Source organism: Penicillium maclennaniae (genome assembly GCF_028827695.1).
Source record: "Penicillium maclennaniae strain IBT 15551 chromosome Unknown utg000006l:1.0-2513246.0:1.0-2515036.0, whole genome shotgun sequence".
In the NCBI taxonomy this organism is placed as follows: domain Eukaryota; kingdom Fungi; phylum Ascomycota; class Eurotiomycetes; order Eurotiales; family Aspergillaceae; genus Penicillium; species Penicillium maclennaniae.
In genome coordinates this window covers 1,149,062-1,162,117 of record NW_026623218.1, presented here as the reverse complement: position 1 = coordinate 1,162,117, position 13,056 = coordinate 1,149,062, and the positions used below count along the sequence as shown (strand labels likewise).

At 49.5% G+C, this 13,056-nt stretch overlaps 6 protein-coding genes across 6 annotated transcripts; 3 read left to right on the top strand and 3 right to left on the bottom strand.

Annotated features, from left to right (window-relative positions):
* Positions 1-265: 265 nt before the first annotated feature.
* N7477_006671 (ankyrin repeat domain-containing protein) lies at positions 266-3,791 on the top strand (the record flags this gene model as incomplete). The annotated part of the gene is made up of 3 exons (XM_056968334.1): positions 266-358; positions 427-955; positions 1,009-3,791. The coding sequence occupies 3 exons, from the start codon at positions 266-268 to the stop codon at positions 3,789-3,791; spliced, it is 3,405 nt and encodes a 1,134-aa protein (XP_056821130.1).
* Positions 3,792-4,550: 759 nt separating this feature from the next.
* Positions 4,551-5,873, top strand: N7477_006670 (AIM24 family protein; the record flags this gene model as incomplete). The annotated part of the gene is made up of 6 exons (XM_056968333.1): positions 4,551-4,590; positions 4,657-4,674; positions 4,721-4,757; positions 4,806-5,170; positions 5,243-5,592; positions 5,655-5,873. The coding sequence occupies 6 exons, from the start codon at positions 4,551-4,553 to the stop codon at positions 5,871-5,873; spliced, it is 1,029 nt and encodes a 342-aa protein (XP_056821129.1).
* Positions 5,874-6,552: 679 nt separating this feature from the next.
* On the bottom strand, positions 6,553-7,797 carry N7477_006669 (translation initiation factor eIF2 subunit beta; the record flags this gene model as incomplete). The annotated part of the gene is made up of 4 exons (XM_056968332.1): positions 6,553-6,719; positions 6,781-6,982; positions 7,071-7,577; positions 7,786-7,797. The coding sequence occupies 4 exons, from the start codon at positions 7,795-7,797 to the stop codon at positions 6,553-6,555; spliced, it is 888 nt and encodes a 295-aa protein (XP_056821128.1).
* Positions 7,798-8,159: 362 nt separating this feature from the next.
* Positions 8,160-8,594, top strand: N7477_006668 (uncharacterized protein; the record flags this gene model as incomplete). The annotated part of the gene is made up of 2 exons (XM_056968331.1): positions 8,160-8,433; positions 8,491-8,594. 2 exons carry the CDS (start codon positions 8,160-8,162, stop codon positions 8,592-8,594), a joined length of 378 nt encoding a protein of 125 aa, XP_056821127.1.
* A 250-nt stretch (positions 8,595-8,844) lies between these two features.
* On the bottom strand, positions 8,845-9,809 carry N7477_006667 (alpha/beta hydrolase; the record flags this gene model as incomplete). Its single annotated transcript, XM_056968330.1, has 2 exons — positions 8,845-9,339; positions 9,396-9,809. The coding sequence occupies 2 exons, from the start codon at positions 9,807-9,809 to the stop codon at positions 8,845-8,847; spliced, it is 909 nt and encodes a 302-aa protein (XP_056821126.1).
* A 916-nt stretch (positions 9,810-10,725) lies between these two features.
* N7477_006666 (uncharacterized protein) lies at positions 10,726-12,684 on the bottom strand (the record flags this gene model as incomplete). The annotated part of the gene is made up of 3 exons (XM_056968329.1): positions 10,726-12,017; positions 12,076-12,145; positions 12,199-12,684. The coding sequence occupies 3 exons, from the start codon at positions 12,682-12,684 to the stop codon at positions 10,726-10,728; spliced, it is 1,848 nt and encodes a 615-aa protein (XP_056821125.1).
* Between the last annotated feature and the right edge of the window lie 372 nt (positions 12,685-13,056).

Genomic DNA, 13,056 nt, shown 5'->3' with positions numbered 1-13,056 from the left:
AGGTACCTCCACCAGTGCGGCGCTTACAAGCACCCAGCAAGTACTTTTTGAGGTTTCAACCCAGACAAGAATAGCGACGAAAGTCTGCGTGCGGGTACTTGATTCGCCATGATCACTGAACTAGGCGCTTCACCAGGCTATGACTCGACCAGTCACTCTCCTTCCCACGAGCGATGGGCGGGGCCTGTTGAGGCTGTGGCTCTTAGAAATAGAGCAATTCCCAGAATCTGATGGAAAGGAACTTGTCATTTGATTTTAAGCTGCGATGCGTTTGAACTGTTTAATCATACTTTGTCTAGCGCCCCTCGTGTTAGCTGATGATTGGGACGACTTTACGAATAATCTTGCGACGGACTTGGTGAGTTGCACATACTCGCGTGCAAATCACGAGCATAGAAGGAATACTCATGCACAAAATCACTGCAGGCACCTTTGATTACTCTCTTTGGCGAACGGCTCACCAAACAGTTCCTCTCCGAATCAATTAGCCTCATTGATAATCTGATCTTCGCCCTCTCGCCGCTTGGCGTCTTGACAACAGTCGTCTCAGTGATTCGAGTCTGTGGCGGATCCTCTCTTCGAGCATTCATCGGACGTGCACAGGAAGGGCCTGCAGAAGCCGAAAGCGAATTGCTTCCATGTGTCTCCGAGTCAACGGCGGAGCTTTTCAATGATGGCGGCATTTCGAGGGTCTTTGGTCGACCAAAGGTGCTGGAAGTTGTAGCCTGGGAAGATGAAACGGTAGAAGACGGCAAGCTATCTCTCAAGCTTGGAACCCTGCTTGATGCTGTCAAATCTGGGGCTTGGTCTGAGAAAGGGAAGGAAAAGTGCTCTCCTGACCGGTATTACCTTCCTGAAATCGGTGTTCCCAACTTATCTCTCAACAAGGGAATTAAAAGAAAGGACCAGAGCTGGTCTTACTGTGTTGCCATTGTTGGATCACTCTTGCAGACAGGTGAGCACTTGTTGTATACGAACGTCCTTGGGCGCTAAAATTGACGTTTCTAGGTGTCATCGTGTATTCTATCATTACTGTCTTTGTGTCCCCCGATACATTTAAAAAGAACGGATCGGCTGTCCCCAGCTACGCATTCCCTTTTTACATAATAGGGACAACATTCCTGTTCATCGGAATGTTCTTTTCTGCTGTGATCATCGAGCGGTCCTCAAAAGAATACTACTTCAAGCCGAAAAAGTCAAGTACGTTATACTGGCTCCAACCTGGAAACCAAAAGGTAGGAGACCAAGTATTTGGCTCATTCTTGGCTGAGGATACCGCGCCCGTCATGTACATCAAGTCGATTCGCGATCACAGATACGAAGGCCAATGTTTCGTGATATATTCAACGATTTCTTTGACCGTCATCGGGTTCATCATGCAATTTATCGGACTTCGCGGTCTCCATGCTTCCGTTATTCTAGCCTCTTTGGGAGCCACGCTTGTTATGTCAATCTTGAGGACTTGTCTACGAACAAAGAGAATGGCACCAGAAGAAAACAAACTAAAAGATGAAAGGGAAATAACAGCCTACAAGCAGCAAGAGCTCGATTGTTTCGCATTTAAGCTGGAACATATGGTGTCTTTTGATTTGATCTCCCAGGATCATTGTAATACAGCGTCGGTCGGCTCTTGTTTGGAGCAAAGAAGGGACTCAGAACTCATAGCCAAGCGTCTGATTCAAACTAGAGTACGTCTAGCCGAGCTCACCTCCGGGTCACATGATGGCTCTACCATGGCATGGGATGAAATGCCCATTCGGAGCGCTGCAAAAAACCTCGCTCGAACAATTGAGACTACAATGGACGTGATGTCGAGTTGGGGTATCGAATTCGGCGAGTCGTTCAATTTCCCGCTCGATGTTGAGTGCCAACGAGTATCCGGGACACTATCTCGGACAACCTGCCTTGTACAGCCATCGAGAAGCGGTGATACCCTCAGATGGTGTGTGGAATCAAAGTACCTTGAGGCAATATTAGGACTATGGACATGGTCACTCTACAAATCAGAACAAGACTGGCTTCAACCACTCTACCGCCTTGTCGGAGTGGATGAAGCTGAGGCGCAGGGAGAAGCAGCATACCATAATTTCCACAAGTGGATATTCCGACAAACGGAGGCAAGAATGGCCTCCTTGAAATTGATCGACTCATCACGTCGTCTCTTTGGATGTGATGCTGATCAGTTCGCACACGGTAACGATATAATGGTGATGAGAACAGAGAACGATCTTGAGTACATGGCAGCCCAGGACATCTATGTTCATTTCATCAAGGCTGCTTTCGACCATCTCACCAACCTTGGTGGTAGTTTCGACGTCAATGTCGGGCTCATGGGCTCTTATGTGGCCGAAAGCAGTCGAATCAACGAGTTGGTCGGTTGCTTCGAAAGCTGCAGGCTGGGTTCAAGGGAAGATGCACTGCTGTGCATGGTTCCTATGCTGAATCGAAAGAGCATGTTGCCAGCACTAGCAGCCGATTCCATCCATATAAGGAAGCGCACAGGCCGTTCAATAAATGAGAACGACTGGGCAACAGCATTTCGTCTTGTGGAATGGACCTGTCAGCGCTCAATCGAAGATAGTTACACCTATTCGCTGTACGAACTTGGCTATCTCTGTCGTCGGGCGTTATTATCAAACAAGAAAGATTCGCAATTGCTGGGGTTCATCTACACGTGCAAGATTCTTGAGTCAGAGACTCAAATCGGCTTTCTGCAAACACCAATAATGTCGCTATCCTCTACATGGCAAGAATCGGGGGTGAATACAACTTTGTGGCACTCATTTTCCAAACAAATTGGATGGATGGCGTGGCACATCTCTCAAAGAGTACCTGGCATGGAATGGATGCAGAAAGACCTAGAGAGACTCAATGTTCAACAAGACCTGGGCCTCTGCGAAGTAGCAAGACTTCATAAAGAGCAGGCTCTTGTTGGTGTGCACGCGATGCAAGAATTGCTCACCTTCAATCAGCTTGACCGTCAAAATGAGCTCGCAAAGCCTGAAGACGCCCTGGGATATTGGTGGGCATCTGAGAGTGGATTTGATGCTCTGGTATACTCCGTGCTTGCGCAATGGGCAGAAAGTGGAGCAGAGAACTCATCCTCCGTTCAATACGCATTCACTATTGCAGCAAAGTGTCACTCCCATTGGGGGATTCAAGTCCTTCAACGACGCAATGCTGATATCGATGCATTGAACGGTGTCGGAAGATCATCCTTGATGGAAGTGGTTGATATTGGAGACATTGAAGCCGCTCGGACTCTACTCGCCAATGGAGCAAATCCTAATGGTAATGACAAAGTCCCAGGAATGAGACCTTTGATCATAGCGGCCCAAAGAGGATGGACTTCTATGGTGGAGCTTCTTCTTTCCAATAGAGCAGCTACAGAGGTATTGGATTCTTTGGGCTGCTCTGCCCTGTACTGTGCGACCATTGAGAATCATGTCGAAGTCGTCCGTTTGTTGCTATCTCATGGTGCAAATGCTAACAAGCAGGCTGGCGGGTCTTCAGCACTCTCCTCTGCTGTAGCTTGCAATCGAGTTGAACTGGTCAGAATGCTTTTGGAGTATGGGGCTGATGTTGACACAACCACGGCCAGCACAGGTTCAACTCCGTTGACGCGTGCGGCTCAATCAGGAAATGCAGGCATGACTCGCCTGCTGTTAGAAAACGGCGCCAATATACATGTACTAGATGGAGAAGGGCTAACGGCTTTAGACTGGGCCCAGAGATGTGGATGTGAAAGCACCGTGGCAATATTGGAAGCTGCTGTCGGCAATTCCGTATGAAAGCACTTTATATAGCACCATGGTCAAGAATCAAGGAATGGGGATTCCGAAAATACGCTGCTATGTTTTCTTTTCTCCATCTGCTAAAAGTGTATAGTTCGGCTATGTCGGTCGATATGGCTTCAAATTCGAGGTGAGTGATGTCTCCTGATTCAGCATAAGTTGTGAACTCATCCTGGAAGCCAACTCAAGGGTCGGCTTAGTGAGAGTTTCTTAGTAGTCTCTAGCCTCGTCTCGGCGCTAAGGCGCACGACCAATGACCGCGGAACACCCCACTTTAGTGCTAGTGAGTCTGGCCCATCAGGTCAAGGATGTACGGCTTATAGGCGCCGGCTGGGATAATCCCGCAGTAGTCAGCTGTGATACGGCGACAGGTCACCACCTGCCAATCTAACTGCTTTTTCGGCTGCGATGATCGCACCCAATGCCTGCCACAACTAAATATAGCGGGGGAGCTACCCCCCTATGCGGAGTCGCAGCGCTTCTTCTCTTCTACAGAGGTTTCGTCCGTCGATTTCCGGTTTTCACCTTCAGTCCTAGTTTTATTCAACGTGAGATCGATTCCTTACCTTTTGGTAAATTGAACGGCATCAGTGCTCAGCGGAGAAGACCTGTTCTCTCCAATTGCCCTCCCCCGCACCAAGACCGGTAAGTGGTCTACACCTCTCAAATTGGCCGCTACAGGACGAATAGACTGAATCAAAGGTATCGCCAGGTTGCTATATGCCTACTTAGCTCTGAATTCTTTTTGCTGCAAAAATGGCCGAACAACAGCATTATCCTCCTCCGCCCATGTCGGGTAAGTGGGCCAAATTGCTTCCAAGAATTCCAATACATACTAGAATTGTATATTAACTGCCAACAGCTCCAGCTCACGTAACATGTATGATTGCAACCATGACGAACTTAATGGCTCTAACATCACCTAGCATTCCCGGGTCCCCCCCCAAGCCACTCCTCCCCCGAGTTTTAATCACTACCCACCTCCGCCAACGCAATCGCCCCTGCGAGTAGGCAGTACCCCGGACCTCCACCATCAGTTAGCCCACCTGCGAGTGAAAAGCAGGCACAGTTCTATCAATATAACTACCAGCAAAATGCTGCTGCTGTGAAGCAAAACTCCCCTTTCATTCCCAGTCCGCCTCCAAATGAGAAGCAGCCACAATACTATCCACAAAATGCCACTCTTGTGCAAAAGCTTGGTCCTCGCGTACCCGGCGCACCCACGCCAGGAGAGTTTGCCGGTGCATCCTCTACGGGAACCACCGAGGATACAGTCGGAACTTTTAACGGAGGCAGCTACAGGATCAGTCACCGCGATGTTAACTCGCTTCTGACATTGCAACTGGCAATGGGCTGCCCCTTGACTGCCAAGCCAGGTATGTTTTCTCGTTGCATATAATATATGTGTTTTGATCCGTTGCTAACCTCGAATTGCCGGGATGTTCCAGGGGTGATGATTGCCATGTCTACGACCATGACACTTCGGGGAACTGTATCCTTCAACTTCAAGAAGCTCCTGGCAGGTGGCGAACTATCTATGTCACACTATACGGGCCCTGGTGAGCTGCTTCTCGCACCTTCAGTGCTGGGTGATATCTTCTTCCTACGGCTGGAAGAAGGACAGACATGGAAAATATCGAGAGACTGTTTCATGGCCTCAACGTCTGCGGTGAAGCACGAGTACCAGGCACAAGGCCTCTCAAAGGCTGTCTTCGGTGGAGCTGGACTTTTCATCTACAAGATTTCTGGTACTGGAATACTGTGGTTACAAAGCTTTGGCGCCATCATCAAGAAGGATGTAAGTTCATGAGCATCCCCTAATTCGAAAATCTGAATTCTCATGTCATCTGCTCTTTGTAGCTCAAGGAAAACGAAACGTACTTCATTGACAATGGCCACCTCGTCGCATGGAACTGCAAGTATAAAATTGAGCGTGTTGCATCTGGTGGGATCATTTCCGGTCTGAGTTCTGGAGAAGGTCTTGCCTGCAAGTTCGAAGGCCCAGGAACCGTTTATCTACAGACAAGAAACTTGAACGCTTTTGCTGCCCAGATGAAAGTCAGCACTGCCAGCGGTTAGGGGAATCATATTTGATTGGTTCAAGTGTACGATGGGATCAGGAATCTCTCTACGTGTGCATTTTTTTATTGCCAGACCTACGTAAGTTTGCAATCCAGAGCAAGACTTTGAGTGAGAATGCAATGTGGCCGTTCTTTGTTTTCGACTAGTCGAGCGAATTTTTTATTATTGAAGTACTTAAATGTCATGCAAACAGGATTGGCCCCAATAGCCATTCTTTGAATATTCGGCATGAAGCAATACAACTGTTCTCCATTACTGCTACTTACTCTACCTGACGTCAGTGTCAGAATACCTAGCCAAATACTAAATTCAAAGTATCCTTCCGAGACTCTTCGCCCTTTTCATCGTCTGGCTGCCATTCGCTGCTGGAGTCGTCTGCTTTTATGAACCCATGCAACTGCACGCTTGAGACGATCACTCCAAAAGGCCGTGGGAATATAATAGTGGTAAACAAATTCTAGTATAAAATAGTATAGGAGGTCATATCAGTCCATTTCATGCCAAACTATTTCTATCCTCAAATCATCGCTTCATCTCAACCCCCCTAATCTTGATACAAGATAAAGTGTCGGGGCCGTATTTTTGTCCGCCAAAATCCGAGTAAGTGACACGCCAGAAAGAAGAGATACAAGAAACTCCCTCCTCCGCGAAAATGCCAAACCAGTGCAATACCCGTTTAACCAGTGCGCTTTCTGCGGCCGACCTGTCCACGGAAACCAGTCTTGATGGCGGCGACCGAACGACGAGATCCACAGGAGTTGCAGGTGACGAAGTACAGACGGTTCTCTCCCTTGTTGAGCTCGGTGTCGGGGCTGCGGCAGGTCTTGCAGGTAACGTATTCAACTGGGAGGTATTAGCTGGAGATCAGGGGTTCGGGTGGAAAGGAGGTTGAGAGGATACGTACCGATATACCGACGCAGGACAGACTCGATACCCTTCTGTTGGAAACGACCCTTGATGACGAGGCGACGGCTACCGTCGACGGAACCGCTGGTACCCAACTCAGCGAACAAGAACTGGGTGACGTGCTCGTCGGAACGCTTGATGCGCTTGCAAATGTCGGCGATGTTGGCGAAAATGGTACGACGGTTGCCCTCACGCAGACACTGGGGCGGGGGGGATCTTGTACGACTTGGTGCCGCTGGAAAGCAAGTCGGGGTGGTGGCTCTGAATGAGGGAGAAGAAGCGCGAGACGAGAAGAGAGTAGGGGACGGCTTGCGTGTTGTCGTGTTGCCAGATACCGGTGCCGGCCTCGGGGTCGCCTTCAGGCACGGGCTCCTCGGCCTTCTCCTCACCCTCCTCTGTGGCAGCGCCAGCCTCGGCCTTGGCCTCGGAATCGGTGGTTTCCTTCTTGGGCTTCTTCTTCTTCTTCTTCAACGCGGAGGGGTCAAACTCGCCGTCGGCGGCAGGGGTCTCTTCGCCTTCGCCGGCCTCAGAATCCTTGCTCTTCTTGGACTTCTTCTTTTTGGAGAGGCCCTTGAACATCTCGGTGACTTCGTCGACATCGTTCTCTGTATGTGGGTATGCTCCGTTAGCTGGTCCGGAGTCCAATGTGCGGGAGTTGACCTGAGGATTGTGGGAGATCGGATGCATACCAGCAGGCTTCTCAGCAGCCGGGGCGTCTTGAACTTGGCCGTTGGTATCCATGATGACGGATCCTTCTTCGAATGCGACTGACTTGCGCTGCTTCTGCTCAACTGCCTATTCGGGTGAAGGAGGTTAGCGGTGGGGTAAAAAAAAACTTCAGGTGTGATGAAAATGAGAAGCGTGAATATAAAAGGACCCGTGCTGGGACGAGCAATCGAAGCTCCAGATGAGTGGCCTGGTCAGCCAGGTGATCGAGGGGCATTGGGCAAAATCAAAGAAAATGTGGGAGAATCGGCAAAAAAGACCAGAGGGTGTGACGTACGGCGTCCGCCATATTGTGTGGTTGTGATATAGGGTTCACTACACAGCTGGAGGTGAACTTGACCGGCGCTGGATATCGCTGGTAATCAAATTAAGCAAGAGGTCGAGGATGTCGAATTTGACGCAGAATAGCGATATCCACAGCACTGGAGAGGCGACGATTGTTATCGCGGGACGGTCACGTGGTAATGAGTCAGGCGGACCCGGATCACCTGACCTGACGTTGAACATCAGCCGTCAACAGCTTGCGTCTCCGCAGACCCCATCTAGATTATCATCGCCGATGCTTTGATTTCACCAGAGCAGTAGGCAGGCCGCTGCTCTTATTTCTTTCATTCATTCTCTCTGCTATTCCTCGAAATACAACCGCCCACCATGTCCTCCGCTTCCCCTGCCGGGTCCAATCCCTCCTTCTCCTACTCCGCCTACATGGTCCCCTCACAAGACGCTTACGGCTTAGAGTCCGACGACGAGATCGCTTCACTTCCTTCAGAATCGACCTCTGAATCAAACCTCGACACTATGTCAGATGTTTTCTCCGATGCTGAGGCAGAATGGCGGGAAAGCATTGAGCAACTGGAGTTGCTTTTGTCCATGGTCCTTGTACCTTTCATTGGCAAATACCTTGGCAGGAAGTGCGCATACTGGGGTTAGTACACTCCTGAAGATGATCTCGGGATACTTGGCTAACGAAGACTCTTTTCAGGCTGGACTAGCTTCATGCAATGGAAATACCCGGTCGAGGTCGTCATGAGAAACCCGGCCGCTTTCAAGGCTGCGGGTGTGATTGAGGCTGCGGCAACTCTCTGAGTTTAGATGGAAGGCCACACATTTATCACCGGTTATCACCGACGTCGAGAATACATCTTCGCAACCTGCTTTGTACAGCAGTCCCACCCACCGCCGCCCATCAAGTCTTCGGCTGAGAGGAAGCTTGGTCAATAATTTGCAATACACCCAACTGGCGTTCAGGAAGAAAAATCAGAGCTTCCCTGGGTATTGAGTGACCAATTTTCACCTAGGACTGGCACCTTAAACCATAGACACGAAGAACCCGTACTCAGCTCTTTGCATATTCTACATTCCCTTTTTCAGATGTCACACCATCGAGATTGTTTGATACCCAATCAAAACACTTATTGTGAAAACGCAGCAGATCTGTTTCCCCAAAGTTCCACGTATTGTGAGGTCTCTTCCAACTATTTCCAACAACGTCGATTCGTACCTCATGCTCTGTAGAAGCATTTTGAATCACATCAGCCACATCTTGTGGTGCGCTTAGCATCGCACAATGGCCCGCGTCACTCTCGTAAGTCTGCACAACGCCTCTCCCTGGCATAGCTGCCATCATTCGCTGCGCAGAGAGCGGGATAGAAGCGTCTTGCTTGCAGAGGAGGTAGTGTGCTGGCACATCACGGTAGGCCTCATACATGAGAGGAGTACAGAAACTTGGCTTGGCCTGATATACGAGTTTCGCGACATGTTTCGCGGCATTTTCATCGTCGAGGTCGTTGTAGAAGACCGCTCTCGGGTTTACGGGGTATACCACATCTCCCTGTAGATCCAGTACATCAGTAGTTGTCGATCATACACATGTTGGCAGCTACGTACTTCGATGGTCACCGCAGGATCCAGACCCTTGTGTGGCGATGCGAACTCCAAACTTTGACCAGCTGGCATCAAGAATGCTGATATATAAACGATAGCAACAACACCACCTTGTTTACCCTGCGCTTCCAGATCTTTTCGCGCAAGCCCTTGAATACTTTCCGTGCCTGGGATGCCGCTATAGGAGTGCATCACCATAACGACTTCTTTCCCCTGCGCGACTAGCTCTTTGAGATACCGTCCTCGAATGTATTCGGCATCGTCTGCGACAGTCGTCGATACGGGACCACCTGCTGAGGGCAGAGTCATCGATTCGACTGGGTAGCCTTGGGCTCGCAGGATGGCAGCTACCGTGTCGAAGATGCCGGCTTCGTGCCAGGCACCAGGGATAAGGAGAATGGTTGGTTTGATTGACATGATTGATAACAGAATATCGGACTGACCGACTGAAAACAATTTAGGGAATATTGTGGAGTGCATGAGTACTCGTCATGATACCTAGGTCCCGCGGGGTTTGAAATGCCCCTTTTGTCTGAGCCTTGCGTCTTTGAGCTTCCCCTTGCGCACGAGTGATCAATCATGGTGCGGCAATGCCCCGAAGCTGTCTTCAATTTCTCATGACAGTCACGTATTGCATGATCATGAATGGCATCGGAGTGCTCCACAGGGGGTAAAGATGTCTCTCATGGGACAGTTGATTGCGGCTTGAATGTAGGCCTTGGATGTGACTACGCAGGGGTGTGGTGCAGTCTGAATTATGCTTCAGTTCAGCGCTTACACCCGGGGGTCTGGTGAGCTTGAAATTCCCACTAATGATCTAGGAGCACCCTTTTTCGAGGCTATATATTGTTACTCTCCTTGAAATCATTGGCTCACCCCCGCCATGTCCTTATTGCGTAACTATGGACTAAAATATCGGATCTTCATCGGGCGGCTTGAAAAGACACCATCAGGCTACCCAGATGAACTGGGTGTTACGGTATGTCTAGTAGGCTAGGGATATACTTTGATTTTGGCTTGTCCTCGGAAGATTGTGGGAATCATAAAGGAGCTGGATTGGTGATTCAAGACCAGAAATGAAGCTTCCATGGTTGACATAAGCTTTACTGTAGCGCTTGCCCGTCTGAAGCTACATACATGTTCGTGAGCAGATACAAAGTGCGCTGGAAAAATGATCAGGTAAAAATTCAAGAGGTAATGCGCCCAAGAGCCCCAGTGGGCATCACCATAGTATTTAGGCCCCTTTATCCGAAAATTGGCCTGAATCTCATACAATCTCAAGGGTTGGATATTCACTGGCATCTCTTTAGAAAAAGCATGTTGCGGATCTTGGTTAGTATAACTTGTTCTGACGCCAAAACCCGGATGGTAATGTTGTATGCTTGACAGCCGATGCGGCCGTCAGAGCAGACCATGGCTGCGTTGAGCTAGCCTTGGGCGCATGATTTGAAGTCTTCTTGATGCAATCGTTACTCATGAATGGCAAGGGTAACATTCGGCGATTGATTGGACGTGTTGCAAGCTCGACCTGTGCGTGATAGTCTGGGATCGGGTGTGATGCGGAATACCCAATTCCGCTACCAGATTGATCAAAGTCGAGGGAGCTTATTTCATCATCGAATGAGGTGATTTGTGTTCTCAATGGAGTATCTGCGTCTTGATCGACCTCCAGCGTTGGTTCAGTCTTTGAACTCCGACGAGCGTGCTCCAGGTAATTGTTTGAAGGTTCCATGATTGCGCAGAACTCTGCATCTAAAGCTCGAAAGAAGGCATCTGCATCACTAATGGGAGGTTTGCTCATTTTCTGACTCTGCGATGAAAGGAGACTGCTGATGGTATTTCCGTTGAAATCATCCTGAAGTTGTGACCCCAAAAGGGCATCGCCCTTGCGAGTTTCGCCAAGACCTGGGGTCATACTTCTCTCTGCATGTGCAGTGTTGAAATTGAAGATTGAGCCTTCCGCATCTTCCTCAATATCAGGAGACTGTGTCGCTAGCTGTTGTGAGGGGTTGAGGATGGGGGCAGGCTGAAAAGTTGCTTCTTTACCATTGTCATTCGACCGCCAAGATTCTTTGCGGGCTTCCAAAAGCATCTTCAGGTCATGGAGGCTGTAGTAATACTTTGAGCCGACTCCAATCTCTGAGCTAGTTTGGAGCTTCGGAAACAGGCCGACATGAAGAGTGTTTAACAAATGATCCTGAATAACGGCACCCAGTGACGCCGTTGCCCGACCACTCGCAGACCAAGTATATGGCGTAGCAGGCCGGCTATAGTGTGAGACTTCTACTGCCTGGCTGTCAAAGGCTTTTGCATCGGGAGCAACGATCGTCATCTTTGTCGGACCTGTAAAATACGTTATTTTATTGGGTGAGGGACGACGGAGAGAGCTGGTAGCGTCAATCGGCTCAAATTGCCCAATGTATTGTGCTGGACTTTGTGAAGATGCAATGTCAAGATCAAGGTCGCGTTTCTTTGGAGCGTTACAGGACCGAAAACTGGACAAGTCGTAATCGTGGCTTATTTCCTTTTGTTTTTTCGGTTCATTGACGGCAGACATAGAGACCCGCCCATTGCCTGAAGTGTTCTGCGACAGGAGGATTGTCTCAGAAAATGCGAAATTGGGAACTTCCATTCACATTTAGTTGTTTCCCATGGCACACTGTGACAATGAATTTAAACTCACCGTTGCGACGTTTGGTGGGAGATGATGCCCTGCCCTTGCGGAATATTCCCAGATTCGCAGTGCTGGTGAGCTGAAGCATTGTTAAAAGAGATGACAATACATTCGAGCTGGCAGGGCCTATACCGTAAGTCTCTTCCGAGCAACATTGGTCGCACGAAACCCATCATTCATGCTCTGCTTCCTGCTCCGGCGTTGTCTTTTGGCCTTAGGTTCAGGGACTTCTGACAGATTCCTTGTTGGAGAGCCAGTTGTAATGTATTCGTACTGATATTTCCGAGTTTTGGGTCGTGGCTTACGTTCATACTCGTCGGGTTTCGCCGGGCATGGCTCGTCTCGAGGAGGTTTCTGGCGAGTGGCCCTTTCCCTCGTCCGCTTTCTGGGATTAAGCCATTGGGATTGCGGGGCGCAACCTGTGGGCTCCAGTACTGCTGAGTAACTCTCCAATGGATAGGCTGGCCCGTCATAGCCCGGACTCTCAGCAAGTCCGGTGAGAGAAGGACATATGTATGGCGCTCCAGACAGTGTTCCTGCACCAGATGCACCAGGGGTTTGTTCACCATGTGTCACTCGTGACAGCCATCGATAGATCGACTTCTCAGGCTCTTCCATCGTCCACAAGCTGCGAGGCGTACTTGAAGTTCTCAAAGTTCAAGCACAAATGGAAATCCGCAACAGAATTGACTAAACAGAGGGAATGCGGCTGGCTGTGTTTGGGAAGCCACGGGCGATAGTCCCTTCTTACCCAAGTCCATGAGCGCATACCAGGATCCCCCCGTCCAGTCTGAACATACGACATCTATTCCTTGCAGGGAGACCGCCTTTCGGGCTGTCCCTGATTCTACATGTACCAAGGTTCACACCACGTCGTTTGATGGGCTATTTGTGCAGCAAGCCGCATACTCAGCGGATGACACAGCTCTCGAGTGCCAATTTGATGTCCTCGCGAAGAATGAGCTTTTCTTGAAAAAATCCAAGCAAGAT